The 15,367-nt window shown below is 28.8% G+C and overlaps 1 protein-coding gene across 8 annotated transcripts in view; it reads left to right on the top strand.

Moving 5' to 3' along the window:
• The window catches only part of LOC129909192 (anion exchange protein 3), a 102,662-nt gene that overhangs the window by 70,828 nt on the left and 16,467 nt on the right, over positions 1-15,367 (top strand). For 6 of the 8 annotated variants that reach the window (XM_055986211.1, XM_055986209.1, XM_055986213.1 and 3 more), the window contains 3 exons: positions 13,970-14,123; positions 14,288-14,445; positions 14,544-14,656. In XM_055986211.1, coding sequence (XP_055842186.1) covers positions 13,970-14,123; positions 14,288-14,445; positions 14,544-14,656 — 425 coding nt within the window. Of the gene's footprint in view, positions 1-3,250; positions 3,367-4,211; positions 4,420-13,969; positions 14,124-14,287; positions 14,446-14,543; positions 14,657-15,367 lie in introns of those variants that run through there. The other 2 variants (XM_055986214.1, XM_055986217.1) reach the window with 2 other exon arrangements.

Here is a 15,367-nt window from a genome sequence, read left to right as displayed (position 1 = left end):
ATTTTATTTTCTTAAATATTTTGCTTTCATGTTTTATTATGCAATGTGCACCTTAAATTTAGTACATATAAATTGAAATCACGTACAGATTTTGTTTCTAGAAGTTATTAAAATGTTTAGACCACAGTGGCATTCATTTGACCTTTTTAAAACTTTAACTTTTCAGCATGCAACCGATTTGAAAGTATTTTTAACCTACTTTCTCGTACATATAACAAATTTAAATATAGGTATATGCAGGTAAACCCTTTTTCGAACAACATCAAACATTTTTGAAAAAATGGACCAAACCTGCCCTGTCAAGTGATCACAACTCAAAGACCAGTTTCTAGTTGAAGTTGTAATTGAAGTAATGAATTTCTGGAAACAATTTAACAAAAATTTTAACAAAGAAAGGTCAATAAGTTTGGAATGCAAATGCACTTTATCATCTACTAGACCATTTATGTGAGAGCTCTTCAATTGAAATGACAAATTGCGTCATTTATGGAGCTTTAAGGGTGGTAACTTGTTCAGTATGTACTTTTATGACCTGATTCGCCCAAATACCCAGTTTGTTCCCAGGTATCTGCTGCTTCGCATCTACACTTCAATATTATACAGACAATTCTTCAAGAGAAAATACCAATTGTTTTCCTTGTACAAATAAAATACTAACAAATTACACATACTCAACCCTTCTTATACGTCAAACCATGTATCCTAATTTTAATGAGTTAATACCTATACAAAAACATAAATTAACGAAACCTTTCCTACCCATTATCTTTATATAAATAAACGTCAAAGTTCAAACACCTCGTTCAACCGCATTATTTGGAATTATTTTTGTATGCGGGACAAGATTGTTTCCCTTAAAGCTTTTTTTCATACTTCAGGTGTCATTTTCCCTGTGGTTTCTTTCTAAAAACAAAAACAGCAACAAAAATAGACTTTACTTTTCTTTTTTTTTAATACCAAAACCGACTATCTGACTCTCATTTTATACCATCAGCCCTTAAAGCTATGTTGCTATTATCTATCATTACAATTATTCTCCTCCAGACATTATTTTTATTTAATTTTCTCGACCGAGTGTTAATGACAACAAATGATGAAGGCTATGATAGCTATACGTATGTTCTCTGGTCAATAGTCTTTAAGTCTTCAAGTATTTATAAAATCTACCTTAAACGTATGACCATGTCAAGTTAATGTAGGTACCAAAGCAATATCAATTTTATTATACCTAGGAAGAAAAAAAGCTTTTTATCCATTATATACTTGTAGTAGCCTGAGGGACCAGAAACATTTTTATTTTTAACTTTTATCTCTTATTAGATTCCATAACCTATCCTGCTCTGCTTTCCTTTCAATTTGTGACGTAGTTTCGAAAGCACTTTTATATAAAAAGATATATGATTGCCAACTGTGCTCAAATAAACATATTAAATTTTTGTCCACCAACAATAAATACAACATCACAATATTACTGCACAAGTTTTTTTGGCTAACGTCATTTTTCCGAAACATCCTAAAAGTTTTTTTTTATGAATTTCCAAGCACTCAATGTCTTTGGAAATATCTTGCAATTGTTAGAAAGAAGTACTTTTATTTAAAGTTACTACCAAAAAAAGATAGAGAGTCAAAATTTTCAAAAGCGATTTTATCACAAATTTCGAATATTCAGCAAGAACAAGAATTAATTGGTTTTCTTTTGTTTAGCTTTGAAATTGTGTACACAGAATCCTTAAGGTGTTATATGGGAATAACTAAAATGGGAAACGGTCAGAGTCCGCAAATTCTGAATTAGTAAAACCCAATATCCCGAAAATTCAGAAAACCCGAAAACCCAAAATACAAAAATTCAGAACCACGATCCCGAGAACCCAGAACCTCAAAAGTCTCAAAAACTCACAATTCTAAAAAACAATTCTAAAAAATAATAAAAACTTTTCTAAATTAAAAATTGGAAAAATTTGGGCAACTTTTTCATTTAATATATTTTTTCGGGATGGGGATTTGAGTTTTCATGATTCCGGGTTTCAGAGATATTAGATTAACGGGATTATGGGCTGTCTGGATTTTAGTTTTCTGGACCAAAATACAAAAAAAATATGCCAATATTTAATTAATGATAATGTTTTGAAATGAAACCAAGTAAAAAAATAAATAGTCTCATTTTTCAAAAAAAAAAACACCTCATTTAATCGATCCCAAAAATGCTTGTTTTTTTTTTGTTAAATGTTTCCGAAAAAACAATGTTTCCGAAAAAACATACTGTATTGAAATTTTCAATTCGAAAAAAAAAAAAAAATCGTAACAATACCAAAAATTAATAATCGCTTAAATTTTCACTAACAATTTATTGATCAGAACATTATTCCTAAACCAAAAAAGAGCCAAGTCTTTCTTTTATATTTCTCTTGATTTAAATTGATTTTATTGAAGGACAAATAAATTTGAATTTTTAAATATAATATAAATTAAGCTTAATTTTTGTAGATGGGTCTTATATTTTTAGAGAATTTTTCACCTGCAAAATTTTCCCATTACACTCAGAGGCAACCATTACCAGCTGGTTCCTATTTTCAAAGAAATAATGTGTATAGGTATACAAAAATATACCCACATTGTAGGTATATAAACTATATTCTATACGGCAAAGAAAAAAAGCTCACAAGTCAGAAAACAGAAAAAGCTTCTAAACTCACATACCTAAAATGAATACAAAAAAGCTTTTATAGCAGTGTTGGCCTTGCTTGGCCTTGACCGGAGCTCAAGCGAAATTTTCACACAGTCATTTGCGCCTGGAAAATGTAAGCGCATTAAAGTCTTTACCACACTATATAATATATCTCTAACAAATAGGCAAACTCTGTACCTACACATGTTATCTTCTGAAATTTTTTTTGTATTAAATTTTGTGTGTGTTCCTCTCGTGCCGCCTCTCGTGTTATGGTAGTTCAACTACCTACGTCATAATTTTTAATTCCAACAACAAACAACCCCCAAAACGATGGAACCAGCTACCAACATCAGCAGCTACTACAACTAATTGGAGAAAATGCAAAATAAAAAAATAAAAAATAATACTTGTACATAACTGCTGTATAAGGTGCCTTATAAACGTGTGTTCTGTTTCCTCGTCCTATGGTACACTCTTTTAGGACGAGTGTGCGCGCCACTTTCTGTTTCGTTTGACATTGTTTCCAATACAAAAAAAAAAAAAAAAATTACCAAGTTGAACCAGCAGCTATTATACCCAGCCAGAGTCTGTGTTTGTTTCGGCAATAAGGAGCTCCTCACTTCGGGCCCGGATACGGAATAGTGTGTCCTCGCATTTGTGTGTTCTCTCGCGATAAAAATAGTGGATCTACCTACCCGGTATATTTATCTAGACACCCTCTCTCTTATAATCCATTTAAGTGGCCGTGACAAACACTTTGACGATTAGCGGTTGTTGAAATGCGTTTTCATTATTTGTAAAAAACCTATAGTCTCATTCCCGTTTACCCTTAAAAAAACATAAAAAGGATACATTTTTGTTGTTGTTGTTGTTGTGGTTAAAATGACAGGTGTATTTGCTTAGAGAATACACACGTGTACGCAGTTAGATACTTTGGCAATATACAAGAATATACAAAAAATATTGTTCTATAAAACTTATTTAGTTGGAACAAAGCTCTCACGCATGCATTTCCTCTCTCTCATCCTTCGAACGACCAAAACCGAAGGACCAAATGTATAAAATGATGAGTATAGTAGTTGTGTTGTTTTCCACGTACGAAATCCTTTTTGCATACAATCGCAAGACGTCCGTCGTCCGGATCAAAAGTGTTTTACTTATCGGTGAAACGTAAAATTATTATTATTATTTCATCTTTTGTGCTCTGACGCGGTACGATGCCAGGAGAGTGAAATTCAAATATATACGAGAGTACATACAAAAATTTTAACAAGAAAAAAAAACCATATCCTACAAGGAAAGGAATATCGAATCGAAAGTTTATCGAGTGGTGGTAGTTTTTTTTTCTGGCAAGGACCTTGGACAATAAAAATTGAATAGCATCCTTTTTTGTTGGATGGTGTTTGAAGTGATTTTTGTTTTTCGTGTATTTCGTGAAAATATTTGTACATCTCTTGTGTGTTAGATGCGAGTGTCTATACACTTTCGATTGAAACCAAATAAATGTAATTCATTTTTTTTTTGTATTTTTAAAATCATATAGGTATATTGTGAAACAGGATAACATCTAAAAGTGTGATACAGGATTCTTGTTAATTTTAATTGAGTTTTTTTTTTTTGAACTCTACGAACTTTTTTTTATTTTTCTTGTGGCAACGAACAAAATAGAGTGTTGGCGATGAAATTAGAAATGTGTTTCACTTTGCTGGACATCACAAGTCCTGAGTGATTTACGGATGCGAGTGATGTAGGTGAGTTGTGCTAATTAGTATATCTTTATTGAACTGTGAATTTGGTTACATCCCTGTCAATGTAGTGCTGTGATGTTGGCACACACATGCTGTCGTCCTTGGGGAAATTAATGGTTTGACTGTGAGAACATTCAACGCGGCATATAAGTACACACCTGATCAAGGTGATTGATTCAGATTATTTAGGAAGAGGGTTAATATAGGGTGGTCCAATAAAGAATTAAAATTTGCGAAAAATGTCTGGCGTAAACGCGTTTTATATTAAAATTATAATTTTGATCATGAATGTTACGATATGCATACCTTCTAAAATTATGTAATTTTGGAAAATCTTTATAGCTCTTGTATTTTTATTTGTTTTATATCTAAAACAAGGTGCGTTTCTGACATTTATCAGTGAAAAAAAATTCAGCAACGATTTTAAAAATACACATTAGGAATAAATATTTTTGTTTAATATTTAAAATAAATTTTCTCATTAAAAAAAAATTTATATAATTATTTTTATACAGAAAAATTAAGATTTAAAAACTATATTAAACTTTTTACACATTTTTACATGTTAACTTAAAGAAAAAATCGATTTTAATTACAACAAAATATTTTTAATTTTGCACAAGACGATCGTGCAATAAATTCTAAAATGGTGAACGATCAAATTTATTTCTGCGTAATGATAATGTTGATTGATAAAATCGTTGTGATAGTGGAAGTTTTAGAAATGGATTGATATGATACTAACTTATTACCGTTAAATATGTGCTTGTTCTTTGTAGGTACCTTCGCACCAGAAGGATAAAATACCAAAAGGATAAAATACTGTTCGTTATTTAAATGGGTATACCTACACAGATTTTTGTACACCCAATTCGTGCTTTCCATGCATTTTGTCGTCAAAAATCATTTGCATTAGCCTTTTTTGACGAAAATGTATGAAATTTGACAAACTCAAATTACCTTATTAGCATAAATAAATGGCCAATTTTTTGTATTGATATTAATTTCAAAATTGCGACTTTGATAAGCATTAAAATTGACTTCTTTTTCAAAAATAAAATAGAGATTAAACTAAACTGATATAAGAAAAGATGTCTTAGATTTGGCTACCTATAGCTGTTAATATATTCAATGAAAAATGTAATTTTTTTTTTTGAAAAAAAAACCTTTCTTTTCCGAGATGTGCCATATCAAAAAAATCTACTTCTAAATCTTTTATTATTCTATTTCTTTATTTTTTTAAATAACAAAAATGTTTACATTTTGTACGGCAATTTTCATTAAAAAGATTGATTTTTTTTGCGATATATGGTGTTCAAAACTTTACTGAAAAACCATTTTTATCTCAAAACTTGAAGTCAGGGATTTGGTTTTGTTTGGATTCAAATTATAGAAGTTTAATTTGGCGTTTCATTAATTAAAATTGCCTTTAATTACTCTTTGCTGTCGAATGAAAAAAAAAAAATATAAAAAAAATTATATTACAGTTACCTACCTACAATAAAAATAGGAGTTATTTTTAATCAGAAAGCACCACGGCGCGCGAGGTAAAATCAAGTTTGAAAAAAGAAACATTTTGTACAATAGCTATCCAGTGAAATTTTAATAGTAAATCACTGTTACACAGTTTGCGCATGTGTTGCATGAAAGTCATAATTTTTTTTTTTTTTATCATGTGCGAAAATTCCAAAATTCTATGAAATATTTAAATAAGTTGTTAAATCATTTACTTCATTGAACTTTTCTTTTGTAAATTTTGACGAGATGTAAAGTTGTTATAAAGGTTTAGTACATTGAAGCTTTTTATTGGCGAAGACGAGTGTTTTGGTGAACTGTTAAATATCTAAGAAATCGCCTATTTTTAAACAAAATCTACATCATCACTCAAGGAAACAATCATCTCCTCTGATTTCAGTGTTTTTGAACACCAAATTTTGTAACAAATTAATGAGCTACTATATTATTTAACACCTAAAAAAATTAATAACAAACTTATAATAATTTTGTTTATTACAATTATTTACTATTTATTAAATTAAGTTTTAAATTATTCTTACTTCGTGACCTTTGTTGAATTAAATATTTAATCCTATGTGGGCTTGAGGTCTTTACTTAGCTTTATCTAATTTATAAATCCGACGTTTCGAGTGTGTTTACACTCTTCTTTTTTATATTTTGAAATTTCAATGATTAAAAACGTCTTTTTCAAGACTTTTAATTTTTGAATTTTGAAATATTTAAGCAAAAAAAACCAAAAAACAAAACAAAGATTAAGAAGATGTTAAGATTAATTTCTTTAGATTAAATAGAATGTAAGTAAATTGGATTTTTGTTGTAGTAAGCATTTTTAATTGATTTTAAAAAAATTTTTAGCCCTGAAGAAGAGTGTAAACACACTCGAAACGTCGGATTTATAAATTAGATAAAGCTAAGTAAAGACCTCAAGCCCACATAGCATTAAATATTTAAATTAAGTTTTATTTAAGCATTACGTTTTTTTTACGAAAAAAAAATCTTTCTTAATTTTCATCTTACATAGGGAATCACCCTGTATGTGAATTTAAATCTTAGATGTATGTCAAGCAATTAACGCATATTCACCGGGTGAATTGGTGAATTTTACTTCCTTCCAAATTCTAAAGATTCCGATCAATTTTGTTTTTACTTTACATTCTTGTTTGATAAAGATCAAAGTTCTAGGACATCTTTTGTTTAAATCGTTTCCTTTGAATAGAATTTCAAAAACTGAAAATATAATTATAGTTCCTTTACATCTATAGTTCTTGCTATCTAATTAACTTTCTTGAACGCATCTCAACCATTAATAATGAACTTATTATGCAAGGAGATGAATATTTGCGTCTTCATTTCTGAATATAAAAGGGAAGTAGGTCAGGGATGTGCCACGACTATGGCATTCAAATAACAACAACAACAGCCATACAAAAAAAAAAAAAAAAACTATAGACAATAGATTCATCTGACCAAGAAAATATTTATGAAGTGGATTTCTTTTGTGTATTATTATTTTGTATGGCTTAGAACTACTACCACTTTTGTATACTAATCTGATGCCAGTGACTTAGCTTTGAACATAAATAAAAAACTCAAGAAATACTCTTTTATAAAAGAAGTGTAGGTATTTAAATATTATTTGCAACTGGTGTTTTTGCCCGTTGTCATAGTAAAATTCGTTCAATATTGTTCGTAAAAGAAACAAACATTTTTAATCCTTTTGATGAACGTTATTTTTTTTTTCATCAAAAAAAAAAAGCTTTTAATGTGTTTATTTGTTGTAAAAAGAAACTAGAAAAGCTTTTGAATTCCTTGGAGAGAAATTAATGTAGGATAAGCATCTTTTGTGTTTTTTTTTTTTTTTTTCGTAAAACCTAACCTAAGCAGTTAATTTAGTGGGATAGGTATAATTAAGAATGATTTCTTATTTTGACTTCTTGCAAATGGTTTTTTAAGAAGGCTTTTTTAACTTGAACCTTTTTTTTAGAGAAGACTGTTATAGGTACTTAGGAAAGTTTGAAGTATTTTATCTTAATTATAATTATTTTTCCATAAAACAGAGATGAAAAATTATTACTTTTTTTTAGAAATATGGTAGAAATTTATTTTGTTTGAGGCAATTTTAAATATTATATGATTATACTATGAGTTCGTCAATTGAGGACACTCAAAATATTGGAAAATGTGTGTTCTAAAATTCACTAAGTTTTTGTACTAAATAAGTGTTAGTGTCAAGGTCTTTAATCATTTGAGACAACGTTGTTTTCAAATTCGTCCATCTGTACATAATTTCTCTGGTCATTATTTTTTTCTTTTGATCTTAATAATCCTAAGATAACAAAGGAACGAAAATAACAACCCTCTTACCGACTCATTATTGCATCAGGTTTTTTAGGTTTGGCAGTACGAAATCTTTAGGGGTTCATAAACATCAATGAGCTCAACACAATTGTTTTAATGATAAATATATGGGAAAGTTAATATATTTTTGTAATGTAGGTGTACAAAAAACTTTTTTTCTGAATTAATTTAATAGTTGAATGAGTATTTGAATTATTTTATTTGAATAAGAATATCTGAATAAGTGGTAAAATCTAAAAATTTAAGCAAAAATGAAACGTTTTTTTCTTGCTTTAGGTAAATGGTAAGTATTGGATTCGTGTCAAAAAAATTTCTATGTTTTCATCAAAACCAACGTTACGATGACTAGCCAGATCAATCTAGAAATTTTATCAAAGTTAATTGAAGTACAAAATTGTATATATTCCTTTCATGGAGTAGAATATGAAATCACAGCTTTAGGTACACCAAAATTTGATATGGTGTATTCCTGAAAACTACCCCTCGCTCCCAGGTTGTGCGGAAAATGTGATTTCAGTACCCCTTTTTTACCCCATTTTTACCCTTTAAACGGGGACAGTACAATAACTTAGGCGCCAAGAATTGATAACGGTTCTTTGTAGAGGGGTTCAATATAGGGTAAAAGCGGGTTATATGGCGCGGCGGGGGAGATGGCGCACTTTAAATATCTTTTACATTTATTGCTCTAAAAATGTACGAACAATATTTTTAGCTTTCTTTAAATATTTTAAATCGAAGTAGCCAGTAATCTTTTCTTTATCTGTGATACAAAAAATTAAAAAAAAATTCAAAGCAAATCATGTGATGATTTTTTTCGAATTTTTTTTTTTCGCCCTTTTTTTCTGTTCCGATATTTTGTGAGTCGTTGGGATCTTAGATGCCCTTGATACACCAATACATACAAGAGGTTATAAGTTATGCATTGCGTGTGAAATCTGAGCTCTAGTTCTATCTGCTTTTTATGGGTGCTTACGAATATGAGTTATGCGCAAAAAGGTGAGATGGCGCAGTTTTTTGCGGATGAAATGGCCCATTCCCTACTAGAATTTTTTAATTGAGTATAGTTTTAGCATGTGCCATATCACCCCAAAATATTTTTTTTAAGTAATTCAGCCAAGTTCAAATTTTATTAAAAAGACGACTAGTTGCAATCTATTATACAGCATGCATTGGTGCTTGACTCCTTCACATCGTTCAACCATTTGTGCAATGAATTTGGCAAAAGAAACCTAAAACAAACTTATGCTCCATCTCACCCACTTTATAAACTTTTTTTCTATATTAATTTAAAAATATAAATTTAAAATATAAAATTCTGTAAAACAAACAATACGTTGGATATTGAATATAGAACATTTTTGCATTGTTAGAAATATGAAATGTGGTTTACTTTGAAAAATATGACAAAAATAAAAAAGGTATGCCATCTCACCCGCTTTTACCCTAATCATTTTTACTTGCTCTATAGGGCAAGTATTGGTTTCGTGTCGAAAAAAAAAATTGAGGTTTTAATCAAAACCAACATTACGATGATGGAGAACTCCGAAAAAGTGGGTCTCGCAATATCCGTCCGTGCGTCTGTGCGGTTGTGCGTCCATCTGTACACATTTCCACAGCCTAAACGGGTGGACGGATTTTCTTCAAATTTGGTACAGATGATTTTTATGGAATTCTGAAAGTTTGTTTTTTTTTGTTTTTTTATATCTCGTTTAGAACGTATACCACCCATACAAAAAAAATACGATATTGCGAATTTCTCGAAAACGGCTCTAACGATTTTAATTAAACTTTGTATACGTAATATTTAAAGCAGTGGCAATAAAACTGCATTTTTATTTTTTCTCAAAAAAGTCAAATAACAAAAAAAAATGTTTTCATTTAACAAAATTTTGCCCTAAATATCGGCTCTTCCCCAAATATCAATTTTGTTTTATTTTAGTGCCAGCTTTTAAAATCTACAAGTGACTAACATAAAATTGCTTTGAAATGCAAGAGCAAGTACGTGCGACCCCAGTCGTGCATTTTATTTTATAACGTCTTGAAAAAAAGCAATACTTAGAGCAAGTATAAACATTCAAATTGACACTTATAGGTATTGTACAATGTGAGTCTGAGGCTGAGCAGCAATCCCCAGTTCGTTTCTAATAATGCTTCAAGTTTCTGCTATAAAAATATATAAACGAATTTTTGAAGATTTTTGAAATCGAAAACTTATCTTCAATCTCCTTAATGATCATTAGTTCCCCAGATATCGATGATCAAAAGCAAATTGATATATATTTCTTAGCAGAAGTGATTAAATAAAAGTTTTCAAAGTAAGACATTGAAGGTGATAGCTGAATAGGTTGAAAGTAGATTACAAAATGTTTAAGAAATTCACAAAGTTACAAGAGGTCCTAAATCAAGGATTTAATAGGTAAACACATCATTACATTATTAAGTTCCATGTCATGGTTTATTTAATTTTTAGTTTAATTATATTTATTAAGTTGAAGTATTAAAAAAAATAAGTAGCTATTTGTTCTGTTTACAGTTTATTAAGTTAAGAGCTTTTCTTAATTACTAACTACCATATAATAATTCACAAAAATCATGATTTATTTTGGTATCATCAAAATATCAACATTCATTTATAATTCTGGAATTATTGATTTTTTGTTCAACATTACAAAAATATGTTATTCCACCCTGATAACAATTTTTTTTTTTTCAATTATGTAACTTTTGAATTTTAACTCCGCAAATAATTTTATTCAAAGAACAAAACAAAAACTAATCCATTTACAAATCTTTTTCATCATCAAAAAACATTACCTGCATGGTATGTAAATTAAATTTGAAGCTTTTAACTTATCTAACATTCCATTAGTCGCAGCAGTTGCATTCATGCTTGCAGAAATTTTTACAAAACGAACTAAATAAAAAAAAAACTAAAAAAAAAAAAACTCGAATCATTTAAGCGTTAGCCATTGCATGCATTTGGTATTTGCCCACCTGGTCTATTTATAGATCGGCAGACAAAAGAACTATCCACCCACAACTGACACAAACGTTGACAGTTGTTGTTATTGTTGTTGTGTTGGAAGGAATGAAAAAACAATCGATATATTTTGTTACACTCTCTGATGGTAGCTGAAGCTATATTAAGTCCGTCAGCCCCAGTAGCTTTAGGGCTTAGATTAGTGAGGAAGGTTGAGTCGCATACTATATTGTACGACTACTCGTCCACATGTAGTATTTTTGTAGGTATTCGAAATCATCAACCGTTGTTTAGAGTTTAATCCACCTGAATGTGAAATTAAATAATCGTTCCACATTATACTCTCAATGGCTCTATAAATATGGTGACCATCTTTTTTTTTCAAGTAAAGGTCTTTTCTTCTATTTTTATAGTTTTTTTTTTTTAGTTTGGGGATAAAGTGATGCCATTTTTTTTAATAATAAAAGAAGAGTTCATTGTCCCTATCCCAACCATATTTTGAACTTTTAAAATTTAATACCCCTTTCATTTCATGAGTTAGTATCTTTAAAAAATGAGAAATGTCATTGACGATCTTTTGATTAAGAATTTGGAGAAAAAAATTCTAATTCAAAGATGAATAGCTATGTGTCTGGAAATATTTGGCTCTACTGCAAAGTATTTGAGAATAACTTTATTTTGGGTATTGAGTGTCCTTTAAGGTTAGTAATTTCTTGAACTTTCGAGTGAATTTTCTAAAATCACTTCAAAATAAATTTGCAAAAATGAAATCTGTGTCGGTTTTTGAAAGATGCTTCATTAAATTTTTAAAAGCCAATTTTTTAAAATATCTTTCAAAAGTAATTTTTTAAATTCGAAATTTGGGTTTGAATATTAAATGGATAGAGTTTCCAAAGTTGACGCGTATTTGAGTTTTGAAAGAAATCGCACGAATTTTTGATATTCATTCTACTAAGTTTTTAAATCTTTTGAAAAAAGACGCGTTTTTCATTTTTGAAAACTTGAACAAGTAAAAGTAACAAGCGTTTTGAAAAAATAAAACACGAGCCAATTTTGTAAAGTAACTTTCGAAGGCAGTTTTGATAAATCGAAATTTGGGTTTTTGAAAATTTAATGCAGAATTTTTTAAGAGTTTTCGAAATTTGTGCTTCATTAAATTTTAAAAATGTAACTCGCTACAGATTCGAAAAAAACCTGCATCCAACTTTCAAAAAACTAAATTTATAAATATAATTTTAAGAAACTTGTTAAAAATTTGTTTCCTGTTTGTGTACAAGTAATGTGGACTTATGTATGACCCTGCACCCTTTTTACACGTTTTTGATATTATTTGACCTTTTTTTGGGGATAAATTGCAAGGTACAGGTACAGAAACTACCTTTTTTTTTTACTTTTTTTGTGGAACACGGTCACCATTATGCCTGTAAATTGTTGGATGTCTATAAGCTGTTTTCTTTGGCACAAAACTGACATTAAGTGGTTAATATGGGAAAATGCTTTTATACGTGCTGATTTGACAGCATTGCAATCAACACTTTTATATGTATACCTACCGTTTGACTTTGCTAAAGAAAATGCTTCAAACACATGCATGGAATTAAATGTCTGAATTTGATATAAGTTGACTTTATTTGTATAATTGCTATGACTTTTGTTTCGTTTAAGAAGAACTCAAAAGAGAAACAAATTAATCCAAAGATGTGATTTCTAGCAATGGAAGAAATGAAGAAATTCGAAGTTTGTCTGAAAGGGAATGAAAAATTTTTGTATGTACCTATGTCTATTTATTTTTTATGAGTGGAACACAGAACATTTTTACTTAATTGGAATTATTGAAATTGATTTTTTTTTTCTCCGGAAAATTACACAAGACCTTGTTCGGTATCTATTGGGCTGATCTTCCTTCGAAAGCAGAACATGTCTACTGTTATTATTTAAATATCTGTTCGTTACACTCATTTCAGATACAAATTTCGATTAAACAGAATTTTTGCTTTATATAATTTGACAAAAAAAAATAAATGTGCTACTTGATTCCAACCAATGGAAAAAATTGAACAATATAAAAAATCAGATTTTATATGAATTGAAGATATGGATTTTGGAAAGTCCTTAAATCAAATAAAATTTTGAAGTTGTCATTAAATAGCTTTATTGGAAGTAGAATTTAATTTTGTACTGCAAATGTATTGGAATATTTTTTATTGTTTCTGGATAAAGTACCTACGTAGTAAAAATTTATTCATAACAATATCATTTATTACAATAAATAAAGCTGTCTCGTTAAAAATATTCCATAAATAAATTGAATAGCGCCATAAAAAAATATAAATAGTTACACGATGCTTTGATCATCAATTAAGAGCGATCAACATCAATCAATTTTATTAATTGCATGTTTTTGTTTACATTTTTTTTTAAAGTACTCGACCAATTTGAAGGCTAAACAAAATATTATTAATTTCCAACCAATGTCATTTGGGATGATCAAAAACTTTCATTATTCTTTTCATGAAGTTTCAAATGTTTTGAATTGACTGTAAACAAGCTACGAGATTTATAGGAAATATTCTCAACTTTAAAAAAAAATTTAAAATCTCAAAAGTTACATTCTTTTTTAATAAGTCTCAAATTAGTTAAAAAGTAACTGAAATTATAATTATGATTCTTTATAATTTTTTTTTTATATATTTTTAGGCAGGAGGAAATGAAGACCCAGATTTGGTCCTCCTGGATACGGAAATGGAAAAGGTCTTCGCCAGTTCCAATAATCTTAAAGAAAAATTTGATGTATCATCGTTTCTAGATGCAAATGAACCAAAGTCCGCAGTTGGACCCTTCAAACAGAAACGTAAGCAAAAATTCTTTAATATTTTTAAATTTTATATTTAGTAATTAATTTAAGATTTTTCCAGAAATTAAATATATTTTTAATCTTTATGCATTTAAAACATAAAATTTTAATTAAAATACACAATTCTTTTATTATTCTATCAATCACACACAATTTTGTAGAACAGCGGAAAAAGAGTGGCCCAGAATTTATCGTTGGAGAAGATTCGGAGAATGATAGTACGGAACCAACAAGTTGCACTATTACCATACAAAATTATGATGATATTCCAGAGGATTGTCCTTTAGTATCGCAACGTGCCGAACATGGTCATAATTCAGTAAGGAATTATTTTTTTGAAACATTTTTTTTATAAAGTAGTTTAAATCAAAAATATAAAATAAATGTAAAAATTTTAATTTTTTGTTTGTTTTAAAGGATTCAGGTGATGAAAAGCACGTACAGTTTGCAAAGAAAAGAGTTGTTGTATCTCCCCCGAGTTTAGAAGAAAAGCCAAATGATAATTTACATGAAAGAAAGCGACGGAAGAGGTAAGTGTATTATTTTTTTTTTAGTAGAAATACAGTCAATATTTTCAGAAATAAAGTCTTTTGAAAAGTTAAAAGTACCAATTGTAGGTACCAATTCGAAAAAAAATCAACCTACCAAAACAAGAAACAGAAACTTTTTAGAAAAATATTTTTTTAAACATTTTCAAAAAAAAAAAAAACAAAAAAAACTCACGAAAAAAATTACAATTATAATTTTTAATAAGAATCTTATAAGAATTTGAAAAAAAGAATCAAAAATTGATTTTAAAACATAGCCTTTTCAGTAATGTTAATCTTTAAACTAAAACAACAAACAATTTGTGTAATATTTTTTTTTTCGTAAATCGTTGGAACGCTTTTTGCATTAGTTTTTTTTTTCTTACCAACTGTTTCAATAAAATTTCGAAAAAATTTACTAACCCGTTTCAAAAATTGATTTTCCGAAAAAAATGTTTTAATTTTTTCTAAAGTCCAAAACTGAAGAGTTTGAAAATTTCTAGACATTACGCTTTTTTACAATAATTTTCATTGAAATCGTCTTAGTCGTTTTTGGTACCGTTGGCACATTTTGGCTAGCGTTTCTTTTTCTCAAAGTAATATTTGAAGACTTTTGGAACTTTACTGATTATAAATTAAAATAAACCAAAATGTGTTTTTGAAAAAAGCTTTAATTATCTTATAGATTTTGTTTTTCGATTTTTTTGGTAAAAC

Source organism: Episyrphus balteatus, chromosome 2 (genome assembly GCF_945859705.1).
Source record: "Episyrphus balteatus chromosome 2, idEpiBalt1.1, whole genome shotgun sequence".
Classification (NCBI taxonomy): Eukaryota; Metazoa; Arthropoda; class Insecta; order Diptera; family Syrphidae; genus Episyrphus; species Episyrphus balteatus.
This window is presented reverse-complemented; position numbering and strand designations above follow the sequence as displayed.